The sequence below is a fragment of the Thalassophryne amazonica genome, chromosome 8 (assembly GCF_902500255.1).
Source record: "Thalassophryne amazonica chromosome 8, fThaAma1.1, whole genome shotgun sequence".
Lineage (NCBI taxonomy): Eukaryota > Metazoa > Chordata > Actinopteri > Batrachoidiformes > Batrachoididae > Thalassophryne > Thalassophryne amazonica.
This window is the reverse complement of record NC_047110.1, coordinates 116,974,838-116,994,474: the sequence shown is the minus strand read 5'-3', so window position 1 is coordinate 116,994,474 and position 19,637 is coordinate 116,974,838. Positions and strand designations below refer to the sequence as shown.

Below are 19,637 nucleotides of genomic sequence, written 5' to 3'. Positions count from 1 at the left end.
CATTTGGGGCAAGACCGTATTCCCTACCTGTAGTAAGCAAGCCATGTGTTTCCTGCTGAGAACCATGGCCTCAGATTTAGAGGTGCTGATCCTCATCCCAATATCACATCATCTGCAAAAAGCAGTGATGAGACCCTGAGCCCACCAAACTGGACATCCTCCTTCCCCTGTCTACACCTTGATATCCTGTCCATGAATATCACAAACAGGATTGGTGACAAGGCGCAGCCCTGGCGGAGGCCAACCACCACCAGAAACAAGTCTGACTTCAAATATGTTTTTTGTTATTATTATTAATGTGTTTTCTTTTTCTTGATGGTGAAGCTCGAGCTGCAGATTCTTAACATGCCCCCGATTGTCTCCCTCTGTTCAATATTTGTCACACACTGTCAGTGGCACATGTACAAGGTCTGTGAGAAAAGTATCAGACCTTTTTATTTTTTTCAAAAACCATATGGATTTGAATCACGTGTGATTGCATCAGCCAAGCTTGAACCTTCATGTGCATGCGTGAGTTTTTTCACGCCTGTCGGTTGCGTCATTCGCCTGTGAGCAGGCTTTGTGTGAGCAGTGGTCCACCCCTCTCGTCGGTGGACAGGAATTGTGAAAAGACGTGGACATCAGCACTTTTTCAGCACATTAAGACAGACGTGCGGAGGAGTTCCGCGGGTCGCGGTGGAGCCACATGAGCATGTCGATCGGCGCTGGGAGCGCGGCGCGCTCTCAGCAGTTGTGGGCCGTCCTTAAAGCGACAGTAACACTCCTTAATCTGTATAATCCCCATAAAATCGTCCACGAAAGCCATATTAATTTTCTGAACGGTGTCCACCTGGAGGTCTCTCACAGTTTCTGGAAAAAAACTGATGCAGCAAAGCACCAAATCGTTCAGACATTTATTTGCAATAAAAATCAGACGAGAGGGGTGGACTACTGCTCACACAAAGCCTGCTCACAGGCGAATGACGCAACCAACAGGCGTGAAAAAACTCACGCATGCGCACGAAGGTTCAAGCTTGTTTGATGCAATCACACGTGATTCAAATCCATATGGTTTTTGAAAAAAATAAAAAGGTCGGATACTTTTCTCACAGACTTCGTAATTTCTTTTAACTTCAATGTGTGTGCTCTGCCCTGAGCTCACAGCGTTTCCAGCCTCACACACACACACACACACACACACACACACACACACACACACACACACACACACACACACACACACACACACACACACACACACACACACACACACACACACATTAACATTTTTCGCATTTCATGTTTATTCCATTTTGCAAGAGTACCAAATAAACTATCCCTGCATGTCTCCACATCATGTCCATCTGCAGCTCACACTCTGGATAATTTCTTTTCTCTGCCTATGTTGACTGATCTGACGGAGGGGGATCCCAGCTCCAAGGGCCTATTTACATGAATTTGCATGTTTAACTAGGGTGTGGCCAGGGAGGAGCTTGGTGCATGTCTGCTAAATTCCACGTTCAGTGGAATGTACAAATGGAATGTACTTGCATCCATGCGTACACAAACTTTTATACTTCTGGATATTTTGGTGTTTCCACCAATTACTGGGTTTTGGCGTACGCCATGTTTCAGTAGGAAATCCACACAAGTCTGTGTACACGAGGCCCCTGAACACTGAGACACCTGTGTCCTGAATCATGTCCACCGAAACACAACACATGGACTAAATGTGGTGTCTGATATTCCGTCACAGTGTCAGTGATCCTCCTCATCTGAGTGTCACTAAGTAACCCTTCATTGGACACAAAGTCCTGTCAGCAGGACCCAAAGATTCTCCACAGAGACCTGGGGTCTAAGTTCTAAAACACTAGCAGTGTACCCTTCTTAGACATTTATGGCTGCTTTGCCTCTGACAGTCCAGGGGTCATTATAACTGTTACACACACATAGAACAGAACCTAAGAAATGCACACAACAATTTTAACAGATACGTTATGATTTATAAAAACAAACTAGACACCACAAATGCATACAACTGGCGCCCTCTCTGCGGTGCTGGTATAGTAGAGAGGTCGCCAGTGGACCTCAGTCTGCAGTTCATCTCCACCTTAAAGACACTAACCACACATTTGAGGACAAGGAAGTTAAAATCTTAGCCAGAGAGAAGAAATGGTTTGAGAGAGGGGTGAAGGAGGCATTGTATGTGAAACAGTTATCTTATCTTAGTTGAAACCCAGCCTTAACCGGGGAGGGGTCTGAGACACACTTTGTCCCCTGTTTACAATGGGTTCCCAGGTCAAAGCAGTTTCAGTCTTTTGCTCATGGTAATGAGTCATTCACGTCGTCAGGAGAGCCGTCAGTCCCATCGTTAGGAGGGACAGCTACCCTGTCATTAGGAGGGTGCTAACTAGAGCACAATAGGTGCTAATTAAAGCAATTGTTTGGTCACTAGCCAATACCAGTCTGCCTTTTGGTAGGAGGGGACTGGTTAGGTTTAAAACTCCACCTTTTGTGGCTTCTGTTTGTTCTTCTCTACAAGGGTCAGACTACCAGAGCAAGAATTTTAGCTGAGGAAGCTTCTGCAATTTGAAGCAAAACGTCCTCGCACCAAGCAACCAGTCCAGTCGAAGATTCAAGCTTCTCTACTATGGAAACCACCTGGACAACTGAGAGCCTTCACAGAAAAAAGACATTAGGTTAAACATATCCCAGCATGCCTTAACCTTCAGCACATCCATAAACCTCCTCTTTGTCCTCCCTCTTCTCCTCCTGCCTGGTGGCTCCATCCTCAGCATCCTTCTCCCTATATACCCTGGGTCCCTCCTCTGCACGTGTCCAAACCATCTCAATCTCGCCTCTCTGACTTTGTCTCCAAACCGTCCCACCTGAGCTGTCCCTCTGATATGTTCATTCCTAATCTTGTCCATTCTTGTCACTCCCAAAGAGAATCTCAACATCTTCAGCTCTGCCACCTCCAGCTCTGCCTCCTGTCTTTTTGTTAGTGCCACCGTCTCTAAACCATACAACATAGCTGGTCTCACTACTGTCTTGTAAACTTTCCCCTTCACTCTTGCTGATATTCTTTGGTCACAAATCACTCCTGCCACCTTTCTCCACCCACTCCACCCTGCCTGCACTCTCTTCTTCACCTCTCTACCACACTCTCCATTACTTTGGACAGTTGACCCCAAATATTTAAACTCATCTACTTTCACCACTTCTACTCCTTGTAACTGCACTATTCCACTGGGCTCCCTCTCATTCACACACATGTACTCAGTCTTGCTTCTACTGACTTTCATTCCCCTTCTCTCCAGAGCATATCTCCACTTCTCCAGACTAGACTCAACTTGATCTCTACTCTCACTACAGATCACAATGTCATCTGCAAACATCATAGTCCATGGAGACTCCTGTCTGATCTCATCCGTCAACCTGTCCATCACCACTGTAAACAAGAAAGGACTCAGAGCTGATCCTTGGTGTAATCCCACCTCCACCTTGAATGAGTCTGTCATTCCAACTGCACATCTCACCACTGTCACACTATTCTTGTACATGTCCTGCACTACCCTAACATACTTCTCTGCCACTCCATACTTCCTCATACAATACCACAGCTCTTCTCTTGGCACCCTGTCATGAGATTTCTCTAAATCCACACACACAATGTATCTCCTTCCGGCCTTCTCAGAGCAAACATTGAATCTGCACATCACCCTTGTTCTAAAAAATCAGCCCAGCACACTTCATCTCCACTTCTCAGGCATTCTCTCACTTTGGAACTCCACTGCCATCGCTCCTAGACATTCCCATGCCTGCACTAGAATGTCTTCTATACCAACTGCCTTTCCACTCTTCATCCTCTTCATAGCTGCCCTCAGTTCATCCTTACTAGTTTCTTGCATGTCCTGATTTCAATTTCAATTTATTTATTTCATTTATATAGTGCCAAACCACAACAAAGTTGCCTCAAGGTGCTTCACACAAGTAAGGTCTAACCTTACTAACCCCAAGAGCAAGTACACAGGCGACAGTGGTACGAAAAAACTCCCTCTGATCATTTGAGGAAGAAATCTGATTTACTCACTCCATGTCATCATTCATTAGCTCCTCAAAATATTCCCTCCATGTTCTCAAGATACTCTCCTCACCTGCTTTTAAACTCAGATAAAACTGAAGTTATTGTACTTGGCCCCACAAATCTTAGAAGCATGGTGTCTAACCAGATCGTTACTCTGGATGGCATTACCCTGATCTCTAGTAATACTGTGAGAAATCTTGGAGTTATTTTTGATCAGGATATGTCATTCAAAGCGCATATTAAACAAATATGTAGGACTGCCTTTTTGCATTTACGCAATATCTCTAAAATCAGAAAGGTCTTGTCTCAGAGTGATGCTGAAAAACTAATTCATGCATTTGTTTCCTCTAGGCTGGACTATTGTAATTCATTATTATCAGGTTGTCCTAAAAGTTCCCTAAAAAGCCTTCAGTTGGTTCAGAATGCTGCAGCTAGAGTACTGACGGGGACTAGCAGGAGAGAGCATATCTCACCCGTGTTGGCCTCTCTTCATTGGCTTCCTGTTAATTCTAGAATAGAATTTAAAATTCTTCTTCTTACTTATAAGGTTTTGAATAATCAGGTCCCATCTTATCTTAGGGACCTCGTAGTACCATATCACCCCAATAGAGCGCTTCGCTCTCAGACTGCGGGCTTACTTGTAGTTCCTAGGGTTTGTAAGAGTAGAATGGGAGGCAGAGCCTTCAGCTTTCAGGCTCCTCTCCTGTGGAACCAGCTCCCAATTCAGATCAGGGAGACAGATACCCTCTCTACTTTTAAGATTAGGCTTAAAACTTTCCTTTTCGCTAAGGCTTATAGTTAGGGCTGGATCGGGTGACCCTGGACCATCCCTTGGTTATGTTGCTTTAGACGTAGACTGTGTTTCATAATTATTGTATGGCCTTGCCTTGCAATGTGGAGCGCCTTGGGGCAACTGTTTGTTGTGATTTGGCGCTATACAAGAAAAAAGTTGATTGATTGATTGACTTGTCAGCACATTACCATCTGCATCCTTTAGATTATATTAGATAGAACTTTATTAATCCCTTGGGAAGACTTCCTCGGGAAAATTGAGGTTCCAGGAGCATTGTTCAGCAGTACACAGGGTAAGAAGCACACAGAGCATCAAAAGCGAAAGAAAAAAAAAAACAATTTGCAAATATAATCATAACCTGCTGCACATCCTTTCCAGCTCGGTCCCTCAGTCTGGCCCATCAGTCCTTTTCTCCTTCCTTGGTGTTTAATTTCACGTACAGCTTGCTATCAGCCATTTCTTTAGCCTTTGTCATTTCTCTTTTCACCTTCGTAAATGACCCCAGTGCCATTTCTCCTCCTATTCATGCCATAATACAACATCTTGAACCCATCTGCCCCTGGCATTACTTCCCTTCCATTTGGTCTTTTGTACATAATATGTGTGCCTTTTCTCCTATCCATCATTTTACTGCACCTGACCATGCCTCATTACACACATGCTCATGGTAGCACAGAGGAGCATTTATTACAGAACGTGTGTGTTGGGCTGAACTGAAAGTCGCAGACACATGGGCTGCATGCTGTGAAGCACATCTGAAATAGTGTCAACTATGACACATTTTCCAACAGAATTTGAAAAAAAACTTTTCACCAAACCTTTTTTAATCCTTGGTGTTTTTCATGTTTGTAAGTTCTTTGTTGTGCTTTATTTAATCATTTTATTGTGAATTTGGCCAAAGCAGTAGGTCACCCCTCTGAGTCTGGTCTGCTTGGGGTTTCTCCCTCAAAAACTCCACACAGAGTTTTTCTTTACCACTGTTGTTCAGGAGGGTTGATAAGTTTTGACCTTACTTGTTGGGGTTTGGTTCATTTGATGTGTTTTTTGGGGTTCCTTTTATGGGGTTCCTGCCCTGTGTCCCTGTTATGTCTCTGGTCACCTGTCCTGTCCTTCTGTGGTCTGTAGATGTGTGTGAGAGTATGTGTAAAGGTGTGTAGGACGCAGTCCGGTATGTTTATCAATCAATCAATCAATCAATCAATCAATTTATTTATATAGCGCCAAATCACAACAAACAGTTGCCCCAAGGCGCTTTATATTGTAAGGCAAAGCCATACAATAATTACGTAAAAACCCCAACGGTCAAAACGACCCCCTGTGAGCAAGCACTTGGCTACAGTGGGAAGGAAAAACTCCCTTTTAACAGGAAGAAACCTCCAGCAGAACCAGGCTCAGGGAGGGGCAGTCTTCTGCTGGGACTGGTTGGGGCTGAGGGAGAGAACCAGGAAAAAGACATGCTGTGGAGGGGAGCAGAGATCGATCACTAATGATTAAATGCAGAGTGGTGCATACAGAGCAAAAAGAGAAAGAAACAGTGCATCATGGGAACCCCCCAGCAGTCTACGTCTATAGCAGCATAACTAAGGGATGGTTCAGGGTCACCTGATCCAGCCCTAACTATAAGCTTTAGCAAAAAGGAAAGTTTTAAGCCTAATCTTAAAAGTAGAGAGGGTGTCTGTCTCCCTGATCTGAATTGGGAGCTGGTTCCACAGGAGAGGAGCCTGAAAGCTGAAGGCTCTGCCTCCCATTCTACTCTTACAAACCCTAGGAACTACAAGTAAGCCTGCAGTCTGAGAGCGAAGCGCTCTATTGGGGTGATATGGTACTACGAGGTCCCTAAGATAAGATGGGACCTGATTATTCAAAACCTTATAAGTAAGAAGAAGAATTTTAAATTCTATTCTAGAATTAACAGGAAGCCAATGAAGAGAGGCCAATATGGGTGAGATATGCTCTCTCCTTCTAGTCCCCGTCAGTACTCTAGCTGCAGCATTTTGAATTAACTGAAGGCTTTTCAGGGAACTTTTAGGACAACCTGATAATAATGAATTACAATAGTCCAGCCTAGAGGAAATAAATGCATGAATTAGTTTTTCAGCATCACTCTGAGACAAGACCTTTCTGATTTTAGAGATATTGCGTAAATGCAAAAAAGCAGTCCTACATATTTGTTTAATATGCGCTTTGAATGACATATCCTGATCAAAAATGACTCCAAGATTTCTCACAGTATTACTAGAGGTCAGGGTAATGCCATCCAGAGTAAGGATCTGGTTAGACACCATGTTTCTAAGATTTGTGGGGCCAAGTACAATAACTTCAGTTTTATCTGAGTTTAAAAGCAGGAAATTAGAGGTCATCCATGTCTTTATGTCTGTAAAACAATCCTGCAGTTTAGCTAATTGGTGTGTGTCCTCTGGCTTCATGGATAGATAAAGCTGGGTATCATCTGCGTAACAATGAAAATTTAAGCAATGCTGTCTAATAATACTGCCTAAGGGAAGCATGTATAAAGTGAATAAAATTGGTCCTAGCACAGAACCTTGTGGAACTCCATAATTAACTTTAGTCTGTGAAGAAGATTCCCCATTTACATGAACAAATTGTAATCTATTAGACAAATATGATTCAAACCACCGCAGCGCAGTGCCTTTAATACCTATGGCATGCTCTAATCTCTGTAATAAAATTTTATGGTCAACAGTATCAAAAGCAGCACTGAGGTCCAACAGAACAAGCACAGAGATGAGTCCACTGTCCGAGGCCATAAGAAGATCATTTGTAACCTTCACTAATGCTGTTTCTGTACTATGATGAATTCTAAAACCTGACTGAAACTCTTCAAATAGACCATTCCTCTGCAGATGATCAGTTAGCTGTTTTACAACTACCCTTTCAAGAATTTTGAGAGAAAAGGAAGGTTGGAGATTGGCCTATAATTAGCTAAGATAGCTGGGTCAAGTGATGGCTTTTTAAGTAATGGTTTAATTACTGCCACCTTAAAAGCCTGTGGTACATAACCAACTAACAAAGATAGATTGATCATATTTAAGATCGAAGCATTAAATAATGGTAGGGCTTCCTTGAGCAGCCTGGTAGGAATGGGGTCTAATAAACATGTTGATGGTTTGGATGAAGTAACTAATGAAAGTAACTCAGACAGAACAATCGGAGAGAAAGAGTCTAACCAAATACCGGCATCACTGAAAGCAGCCAAAGATAACGATACGTCTTTGGGATGGTTATGAGTAATTTTTTCTCTAATAGTTAAAATTTTGTTAGCAAAGAAAGTCATGAAGTCATTACTAGTTAAAGTTAATGGAATACTCAGCTCAATAGAGCTCTGACTCTTTGTCAGCCTGGCTACAGTGCTGAAAAGAAACCTGGGTTGTTCTTATTTTCTTCAATTAGTGATGAGTAGAAAGATGTCCTAGCTTTACGGAGGGCTTTTTTTATAGAGCAACAGACTCTTTTTCCAGGCTAAGTGAAGATCTTCTAAATTAGTGAGACGCCATTTCCTCTCCAACTTACGGGTTATCTGCTTTAAGCTACGAGTTTGTGAGTTATACCACGGAGTCAGGCACTTCTGATTTAAAGCTCTCTTTTTTAGAGGAGCCACAGCATCCAAAGTTGTCTTCAATGAGGATGTAAAACTATTGATGAGATACTCTATCTCACTCACAGAGTTTAGGTAGCTACTCTGCACTGTGTTGGTATATGACATTAGAGAACATAAAGAAGGAATCATATCCTTAAACCTAGTTACAGCGCTTTCTGAAAGACTTCTAGTGTAATGAAACTTATTCCCCACTGCTGGGTAGTCCATCAGAGTAAATGTAAATGTTATTAAGAAATGATCAGACAGAAGGGAGTTTTCAGGGAATACTCTTAAGTCTTCAATTTCCATACCATAAGTCAGAACAAGATCTAAGATATGATTAAAGTGGTGGGTGGACTCATTTACTTTTTGAGCAAAGCCAATAGAGTCTAATAATAGATTAAATGCAGTGTTGAGGCTGTCATTCTCAGCATCTGTGTGGATGTTAAAATCGCCCACTATAATTATCTTATCTGAGCTAAGCACTAAGTCAGACAAAAGGTCTGAAAATTCACAGAGAAACTCACAGTAACGACCAGGTGGACGATAGATAATAACAAATAAAACTGGTTTTTGGGACTTCCAATTTGGATGGACAAGACTAAGAGTCAAGCTTTCAAATGAATTAAAGCTCTGTCTGGGTTTTTGATTAATTAATAAGCTGGAATGGAAGATTGCTGCTAATCCTCCTCCTCGGCCTGTGCTACGAGCATTCTGGCAGTTAGTGTGACTCGGGGGTGTTGACTCATTTAAACTAACATATTCATCCTGCTGTAACCAGGTTTCTGTAAGGCAGAATAAATCAATATGTTGATCAATTATTATATCATTTACCAACAGGGACTGTTTATGTGTGTAGGTGTGTGTTTGCTGGCTGTCTGCATGTGTGTGTCTGCCCCTCAGGGTCTGTGGGTGGGAGAGAATGTGTGTGTGTTCCTGTTGTTGTCTGAGAGTGTGTGGTGAGCCCTGGTCTCATCTCTTTTCCCCTGTTGCAGCAGTTGCCATGGTTATGCCTGGCAGCTGTGCGCAGCACCTGTCTGCTCCCCCCAGGTCCCTTTGTGATCCGGCTTATGTTTGCCCCGGTTTTGGCTTTCGTTTATATGTTTCCATGTTTGAGGGGTTATCTTTGTGTTCACCAGTTGGGGTTGTCTGGGTTATGCCTACAGCTGAGCACATTTTGACAGCTTGTCACCTGCGAGGGCCCTACCCCTCATGCACTAATTTTGTTATTCCTTTTGTGCTTGTGTCTTTTATTTCTTCTCTGCAGTTTTTGCATTTCAACTTTCTTCTGTTGCTCCCCACCATGCCAGTCTTAGCACTGATTTAATGTTCACTATTATCGTGTTGTGTGTTTTTTCTTTTTGTTTCCCTATGTCACCTTACGTTATCATGTTGCTCCGCCCTCACATAGTCCCCACACCTGACTGTCATCTGTCAAGTGGTATTTAAGTCACATCTTTGTTTTTGCTGATTGCCGGTCGTTTTGACTTTCCTCCTGTCCCTGAGCTGTAGATCCATGTTTCCTCTGTCTGTGCCGGTGTTTTGGTTTTGTAAGCACTTATTGCTGTAGTTGAAAACAGTCATCTTTTGTTCATGGGTGTTTTTGGAGTGAATTATTGTATTTTGGATTCTGCCACCTGGATTGCTTGTTACCACTGTCACTTGAGAATTAAACACCTGTTGTACCTTTAACCCTTGAGTCTTGCAGTCTGCATCCTGTGGTCCAATCTGTTCTCTTGTGGCTTGAACCACAACATTACCCTTGTGAAGTCCCTTATGTTGTAATTTGGTGCTATACAAATAAATCAGAAATGTTTTCACTCTCAAACAAATATTTCTGTAGTCTGCTGATTTGAACACAGTGTGTTGCTTGAATGACACGTTTCCTAACAGTGAGGAAACTCACCTCGCCGAGCTCATTACGGATCTTTTGGTTGAACTCTTTGCCCTCCATACAGAGGAAGTCATCTCCAGGATGCAGGATGCCGCATTTTGCGGCGATGGCACGGGCCGTGTTGATGTTGTCACCTGTGACCATACGCACAGTAATCCCGGCATGCTGGCATTTCCTGATGGCGTCTGGCACCTGGTGGGAGAAGTTAACCTGAGCCATCAACACTTTTTTCAACAATTTCAGGAATAAGACTCAATCAAGAACGGGCTCAGCAAGTAGGATTTGGGTTCCAAATACTCAAACCCACAGTAACACTTTTACATTCCTGCTAAAGTTACATCAGGTCAGGTGGTACAGGAGCCATGACGCTCAGCAAGTTTGAAGGTCAATATGTTCTTGTTGAAAATCATATCTGCACACTGACACACCATTTTTGTTAAAATCATTTTATCTGCACCAAAAGCACATCTTTTTTTTCTTTTTTTTTAATATGTTTATTGGGAAATTAATACTCGATAGTCATGTTTCCATTCTTATTTTAACAGAAAGCTGGAAAAAGTCCCTGACAAAAATAACTAATAACAACAGAAACCTGCATCAACAAGGAAGACAAAACAAAAAGGGCAGACAGAAGAAAATAAATAAGTAAAAAATAAAAAAGATACCATCCCAACCCCCCCCAAGGAGTGCATTCAGTCAGTCTTACTCCCCCTCGAGACGAGAGACCAGTGATCCAAAAGCACATCTTGTAAAAACTAGTGTCTTTTATTGTTCTTTCATTGTTAGCATGTGAAGACACGTAACAGCAGCCAGTGGCTTCGCCAATCCAAGGTCCTGTTTTTACGTCTTTAAAGTTTGGTGCAGTTAGCCACATGGCCTCAACGTGACATGACATTTTTGATCACGTAAGCACAGACACGGGAGGACCACTTCCTTATCGTGAATGATTTCAATGGATGTCTATAAATCCTTATGGTAAACAGTGTTCGGGGTCTTTTTTTTTGGACGCAGTTCCCACGAGCTCTGTCTGTGAGAGAACCAGGTCTGATCAACTCCACATGAAATCAGTAAACTGTAACTTTTGTAATAACAGAGTCTCTTTGATGCAGGACAGATCCAAAGAACCAGGGCTTAACATCAATCAATCACTCATATTTTGTTGATCAATATATGCTCCAGATCATCCATCAAGGCTTCTTGGTTTTTGGAAAAAAGAAACAAAAGAAAGAAAGGTGGGTATTTTTGGACCATCCTTTCCTTGAACCTGACCTTTGACCAAACTAATCCAAAATTTAAATTCCAAAAATGATGGAATCACCGGCCTCGGAGGATGTTCATTCAGTTGTTTAATTTTGTAGAAAAAAAGCAGATCACAGACATGACACAAAACTAAAGTCATTTCAAATGGCAACTTTCTGGCTTTAAGAAACACTAAGAAATCAGGAAAAAAAATTGTGGCAGTCAGTAACGGTTACTTTTTTAGAGCAAGCAGAGGGAAAAAATATGGACTCACTCAATTCTGAGGAAAAATGATGGAATCATGAAAAACAAAAGAATGCTCCAACACATCACTAGTATTTTGTTGCACCACCTCCGGCTTTTATAACAGCTTGCAGTCTCTGAGGCATGGACTTAATGAGTGACAAACAGTACTCTTCATCAATCTGGCTCCAACTTTCTCTGATTGCTGTTGCCAGATCAGCTTTGCAGGTTGGAGCCTTGTCATGGACCATTTTCTTCAACTTCCACCAAAGATTTTCAATTGGATTAAGATCCGGACTATTTGCAGGCCATGACATTGACCCTATGTGTCTTTTTGCAAGGAATGTTTTCACAGTTTTTGCTCTATGGCAAGATGCATTATCATCTTGAAAAATGATTTCATCATCCCCAAACATCCTTTCAATTGATGGGATAAGAAAAGTGTCCAAAATATCAACGTAAACTTGTGCATTTATTGATGATGTAATGACAGCCATCTCCCCAGTGCCTTTACCTGACATGCAGCCCCATATCATCAATGACTGTGGAAATTTACATGTTCTCTTCAGGCAGTCATCTTTATAAATCTCATTGGAACGGCACCAAACAAAAGTTCCAGCATCATCACCTTGCCCAATGCAGATTCGAGATTCATCACTGAATATGACTTTCATCCAGTCATCCACAGTCCACGATTGCTTTTCCTTAGCCCACTGTAACCTTGTTTTTTTCTGTTTAGGTGTTAATGATAGCTTTCATTTAGCTTTTCTGTATGTAAATCCCATTTCCTTTAGGCGGTTTCTTACAGTTCGGTCACAGACGTTGACTCCAGTTTCCTCCCATTTGTTCCTCATTTGTTTTGTTGTGCATTTTCGATTTTTGAGACATATTGCTTTAAGTTTTCTGTCTTGATGCTTTGATGTCTTCCTTGGTCTACCAGTATGTTTGCCTTTAACAACCTTCCCATGTTGTTTGTATTTGGTCCAGAGTTTAGACACAGCTGACTGTGAACAACCAACATCTTTTGCAACATTGTGTGATGATTTACTCTCTTTTAAGAGTTTGATAATCCTCTCCTTTGTTTCAATTGACATCTCTCGTGTTGGAGCCATGATTCATGTCAGTCCACTTGGTGCAACAGCTCTCCAAGGTGTGATCACTCCTTTTTAGATGCAGACTAACGAGCAGATCTGATTTGATGCAGGTGTTAGTTTTGGGGATGAAAATTTACAGGGTGATTCCATAATTTATTCCTCAGAATTGAGTGAGTCCATATTTTTTTTCCTCTGCTTGGTCTAAAAAAGTAACCGTTACTGACTGCCACAATCTTTTTTTCTTGATTTCTTATAGTGTTTCTTAAAGCCAGAAAGTTGCCATTTGAAATGACTTTAGTTTTGTGTCATGTCTGTGATCTGCTTTTTTTCTACGAAATTAAACAACTGAATGAACATCCTCCGAGGCCGGTGATTCCATCATTTTTGCCAGGGGTTGTAGTTACCTGTTGAAAAATGTAGTCAGTAACATAATCCAAGTACCATAATATTAAAGTAATGTAATTTGATTGCTTTCAATTACTTCTGGATTACTCCAATATCAAATATGCTAATACAGACAAAAGAAACTAAATATAAATAGTCTTGACCACATAGTACAGTTTATTTAGCAAAAATCAAACTGTTTCTTTTCCATGGCATGTGCTCTGTTTGACTTCACATTATGAATTAAGAGCACCACAATATTGTTTTAAACACACCCAGTGTTCACCTGCTAAATTTTCAACAAAAAATGCCAAACAAATGAAGGATAATGAAAACTCAGGCGTGTGCGATGAATTTGTAATTAAAAGTGGCAGAACAATATACAAAACAAAAAAAAGAGTCTGCTACTTGTTCAGTAAATTCACACCATGTTTAACATATCAGTCCACTTATTGAACTTTCAAAATAAGAACAAAAGCATAATGAAAACCATGAAGTAAATCCTGTCAGTAAGGAGGCGTGATCAACATTTTAATTCCGGGCAAGTTAGTGATTTACGTGCACAGAAGAAACAGGTGGAATATGCCGGAAAGCTGCACATGTTGGCAAAGCCACAAACGGAGGAACAAGGGAGACAATATTTCCTTCCATAAGTAAGTGGTTTTGGTTCTTCTTGTCACTTTGTCCGTGATATTTGGATGATAAACAGCTTGTATGTACCTGTGTCGCCCGATGACACGGACCATTAACTCTTCACTTATGTCTAGCTGATATTTTCCACTGCTAGACCAATGTCTAGTTAAAATACTTGGGACTGGGGATTTTTTTTTTAAATTTTGCACCTTAAAATAATGAGATTATAATGACCCGCGCTGTGCCGCTCACAGTCACACCCACACACAGAGACGTGTACACACACCACTGACTTCATGAATGAAACTTGATCAATAAAGGATAATTATATAAGGAATTTGCGCGTCGGGATGGAGCCGCTCATGGTCTTGAGAACCAGGGATGGTAGGTTGAAAAGCTTTTTTATCCCATGGGAACTCTCCGTATCCATCTAAGCGGCTCAAGAAAATGGACAGCAGGTATATAAGTGATATTTACACAATCAGGGCAGTAAATAACATATACAAGAAATATAGTTACTATACAAGGAGTTAGCACCTGAAACCTAACTGTTCATACAGGAAAAGATTCTAGTATACATCTACCTAGTATATAGACTTGTTATAAAACTAAATTATAGCTAGTAGGCTAAGCTATGAATCCGGTTATGTTATTATAGAAACAGAAGCTATGATGTAATATGTTTTAGGTTTCTAGCTAAAGTTCATCCTGTTAGCTAGGCTATGGATTTCTACTATGGGAACACAAATTCCGTACTCTACATGCTTTCTAATGGAAACCCCAAACTTAGATACTATCTATTAAAGAAACATTTAAACTGAAGAACCATTAAAAATCTACACCATGTAAAATAAAAGTGCAAATCTCAAAGGAAGGCTAACTATATCCAGATGAGCTACCATTAATTTAGCGTTAACTAGATTAGTGTACCTAGCTAGCCAACAAAGCTAAACAAAGCCGGTAAGTGGCATATAAAGTACAATAGCATCGCTTCACCCTACAATAACAGTCGTAACAACAAATACATTTAACAGCAAATGCAAACAAAAGTGTGTATTAGTGTTAGCTTCCCAAACTGAACCGACTGTTCTGAACGTCATTTTTTCCCATGTTGCTTTTATGTTGTGATCAAAATAGTGTCAAACCTGCAAATATCTATAGAAATCATCTTGACCTAATCCATATTTATTCTGTAGTGATTCAAAACTCATGAATGCCCCCTTATGGATGAATGAGTAATATGTCATAGGTCCCTTTGATACCCAGTTTTCAAATCTCTTATCTAGAGCCAGTGGCGGTCCTAGCCTGTTTGGCGCCCTGGGCGAGTAATCCCACCGGCGCCCCCCCCAATGCAATCGCGGCAGCAGGGCATACTGCGCATGTCCACTTGGGGGGTAATAAGCGCCCTCTGCCTACTGTGTGGTTTCTGCCATTGTCTGACAGGCAGGTTTTAACTGGAGGATCCCCCCCACCATCACAGGCACAATCAGAATTCCTTTTCAATTTTTATTTGAAGAAATGTAGAAGAAACTTAAATATTACTATAAACGTAACCAAAAACAAAAAACAAACTAATACTGCATAAGTTAAAAGTATAACACACAAATAAGAAAATAAATAATGTAGAAATAAATACAAAAAATAAATGCAATAAAAATATTACTGTAAACAAACATCAAGACAAAAATAAACTGTAATACTGTGTAAGTTAAAAGTATAAAATACAAATAAAAAATAAAATAATAAAATAAAAATAAGGCATTTCTAAATTGCACCAATATAAAACCATTTGAGAAATTATGTGTACAATGGCACTTTGATAAAGACATAAATCTCACTGCACAACTGGAGGAAGGTCTGAACTTTTTTATAGGACAATTTACAGTATTTCACATTTTGGGGAACAAAATGAATTGCACAACTGTTGTGTAAAGTCCTATCCTTCATTAATAATAATTCAATAGGAGATAATGATTCAATAAGAGACTACTAATACACTATTACTTTTCAAACAAGAAATACAAATTAAAATGTACAAATGAACATTGTAGAAAACCTATTTGCTGGTACTGTACTTTGAACAACAAGATATAGTTTAATGTGCACATCAACTGTCACCTAAATGTTGACCCTCCTTGCCTTCCTTGATGCAAAATCATCAATAATATCATCATATGAAATCTGCTGATGACTGCCAGGCCACTGAGGCGTTCCTGAGACAGAGTAGACCTCAGATATGTTTTTATCATTTTCAGCTTTGAAAAGCTTCTCTCTGCTCCAGCCACCGTGACAGGAAGGGTAACTGCAATTCGAAGAGCAGTCCACAAATTTGGACAGATTTCTGAGAGGTCACTCTCATGGACAAAGGTTAGCAGCTCAAGAGCAGTATAGAGTATACTATATATGACTATATAGTCATAGAATATACATGGTCCAAACTACATCACAAAATGCTGTTTGTTTAGTTCAAGAAGAATTTCGATCTTCTAATATTTTCTGCTCTGCTGCTGTTAACAAATATGTCGTCCTAAGCAGCTAAACGTAACCAGTTAGCATCTTATGTAAAAAGTCTATCTTGCAGCAGCAGGTTACAGCCTACGTAACACATTTCACACAACAAGAAATGACACAGCTTCTGCTTACCTTTAGCTTTTGCTCGTTTCTCCTCTTCTTCTTTTCTCTTTTTCCTAAACTGTGCACCTGATGGCTTTGCCCTTTTCTTTTCCATCTTCCATAATACGCACTGAAGAGGAATAGGTGACCACCCCAACACAACAACAGCACCAACACAACAAAACCTTCTCCAAACCTCCAGAACCTGTTACCTGTCTGTCAGACCATGGCAGAAATCTACATGCACCAGCACCACACAGCAGGCAGAGGGCGCTCATTACCCACAAGTGGAGTATAGCGGTAGGCACTGCTGCAGCGGTTGCAATGCGTTTGGGGGGACCGGGGGTGGGTCATGCCGCCTCACATAAGAAGCCGTCCTGGGCAGCTGCCCATATCGCCCATATCAGAAACCGCTTCTGTCTAGAGCATTTGGCTTGAACTCAGAATCATAAGCACACGACCTTAAGAGTCTCGACATCTCTTCCAGTGTGCAAGTTTTTATAACTCCAGTCCAAGATTTCAATAAAGACCCATACATAAATTCTTCTGTCATACTAATTTTTTTCTGCAATTTTTTGTCAACTAATACAGCCATAATTTGTATTCCCTTCATGTTAGTCCCTTCAACTTCCTTCCATCCTGCAGAACAGGTGGGTGAACAAAAACATATTAAGGGTCTAAATTGAGCAGCATGATAATAATCCCAGAGGGAGGGATGACCCATTCCTCCTTCTCCTTCATTAATTGCATTGTTTGGTATTTAATTCTAGCTCTTTTACTCTGCCAAATATATTTGGCTAATAATCAATCCCATTCATCAAGATGTTTTTTAGTTATATGAACTGGAAAAGGTACAGGAAATGAGGAAGAATATTCATCCTAATTGATTTTACACGACAATGTAAATTTAGAAATGGGACATTATTCCATCTTTGCAGATCAGATGTTGTTTTTGAAGTTAAAGGTCCATAATTAGCTTTGAATATTTCAGATGGGTCCCTTATCAGAATGGTCCTCAAATATTTAATATTCCATTTCCAAATGTATGAATTTTTTATTTTAGTAGGAGGGTTATAATTGACTTTTAGTACCTGAGATTTGTTAATATTAATTTTATAGCCTGAAAAAGAACCATATTCACTCAACATATTCATTCATTTGGGAAGCGACTGGGTGTGTTTGTCAGAAATATTAATATGTTGTCCGCAAATAAAGTTAATCTTTGTTCCCCAGTTTGTAATGTAACCCCACTAATTCCTGTGCTCTGTCTTATCCATTGAGCCAAGGGTTCAACAAACAGAGAGAACAATAATGCTGATGCTCCACAGCCTTGACGGGTTGCTCTTTCTAAAGTAATAGATTTGGACAAATCTCCATTTATTTTGACCCTGGCAGTAGGTTTGTTGTATAGTGTGGAGACTATGCAGCATCACTTTATGTCAAAATTCCCACTGGACTGAATCAAATGCTTTTTCTGCATCTAAACTTACTGCAATAGTTTCCAAATTGCATTGCCTGACATGCTTCATAATCACAAGTGTTTTTCTAATATTATCCTGTGTCTGTCTTTGTCTAATAAAACCAGTCTGATCTTTGTGTATGAGCTCTGGTAAAATTGCATCTAAACACCTGCATAATATGGAAATAAATAATTTGTAGTCAACATTGAGTACGCTCACGGGGTGGTAGTTTCCACATTCCAGTTTGTCTTTATTTTCCTTGGGAATTATAGAAATTATAGCCTCTCTCCAAGAGGGAGGACTAGTTTTCATTTCAAGCAGCCAATTGAATGTTTTTGTTAATGTTGGTATGAAATGTTCTTGCATAGTCTTGTACCACTCTGAATTAAATCCGTCTGCCACAGGGGCTTTTCCATTTTTTAATCTTTTAATCGCGGCTATCATTTCTTCTTTGGTTATACTGTATATAAGTTTCTTATTTTGGTCATTTATAATTTTAGGTAGGTTTAACGTGGATTAAAAAAAAGAGTCAGTTTCAGTCAAACTTCTTAATTGAGGTTGGTCATATAATCTCTGATAGTATTCTTCAAAACAATGTTTTTTTTTTTATTTTATCCAAGTCAGTCTCAAGACATAAGATTTGTTGTGTGGGCCGCCAGAAGAGGAGGTACTGCTGGCCCACCACCAGAGGGCGCCCTGTCTGAAGTGCGGGCTTCAGGCACGAGAGGGCGCTGCCACCTCCCAAGAGCAGCCGGGTTGACAGCTGTCACCAATCATCTGTGCCTCACCCCAAATAAAAGCAGGACAACACCTCCACCACGTCACCAAGATATTGTTCTTCCAAGGAGGTAACTTTCTCAGCCTGAGTATTCCTAACATTGTTTTCAATTGATACATTGTTGCAGCTGTCTTCCCGAAGGACCGGCGTATGCTGCGACTGCTTCGCTCTGCATTCCACCAGATAAGTAATTAGACAGGAGCTGCACGAGTGTGTGTTAGAGGTGGAGGTGGAATAACCACCATCCTTGTTACGGGGTGTACACACACCCACACCTGACTGTTTTTGTTCTCTGCCAGCAGTACCAGATCCGACACGCGGAGACGGTGGCCACCTGGGGGACTCGGGACCTGGCGGCTCCAGTATCTTCCTGGTTCGGTGGCGGAGGAAATTGTGTGGTTCCGGTTCTTCTCCAGACGGACGTCTCCTATCGTCGAGCCTGCCCACACGACACCTTTATCCATTGACTTTGTATCATTCTATAATCTGCTGTGTGTGGTTGTGGCATTCACAACAGTAAAGTGTTCAAATTGAACTTCTCCTATTGTCCATTCATTTGCGCCCCCTGTTGTGGGTCCATGTCACTACACTTTCACAACAAGATTATGAGCTTTCCCACCAGTATCGTAACATTGCTGTTTTGTAAAAAGGAACTTTTTTGAATATCCTGCATGTTTATTTCATTTATTTCCTCCTTCACATCAAGTATCTTTAATCTAACCGAATCTTGTAGATACGTAGAATGTTCTTTCTGTAATTCCTTGAGTTTATTTTCAAGATCTTGTAATGTTTGTTTGTTTTTATGTTTCTTTAAGGTTGAAGAAAATCACAATTATTTGCCC

The 19,637-nt window shown here is 40.8% G+C and overlaps 1 protein-coding gene across 1 annotated transcript in view; it reads right to left on the bottom strand.

The window, feature by feature from the left end:
* Nucleotides 1–19,637, bottom strand: part of LOC117516389 (plasma membrane calcium-transporting ATPase 1-like) — a 169,497-nt gene that overhangs the window by 48,641 nt on the left and 101,219 nt on the right. Inside the window, exon 12 of the mRNA XM_034177366.1 lies at nucleotides 10,364–10,543. Within this exon, the coding sequence (XP_034033257.1) occupies nucleotides 10,364–10,543 (180 nt within the window). The remainder of the gene's footprint in view (nucleotides 1–10,363; nucleotides 10,544–19,637) is intronic.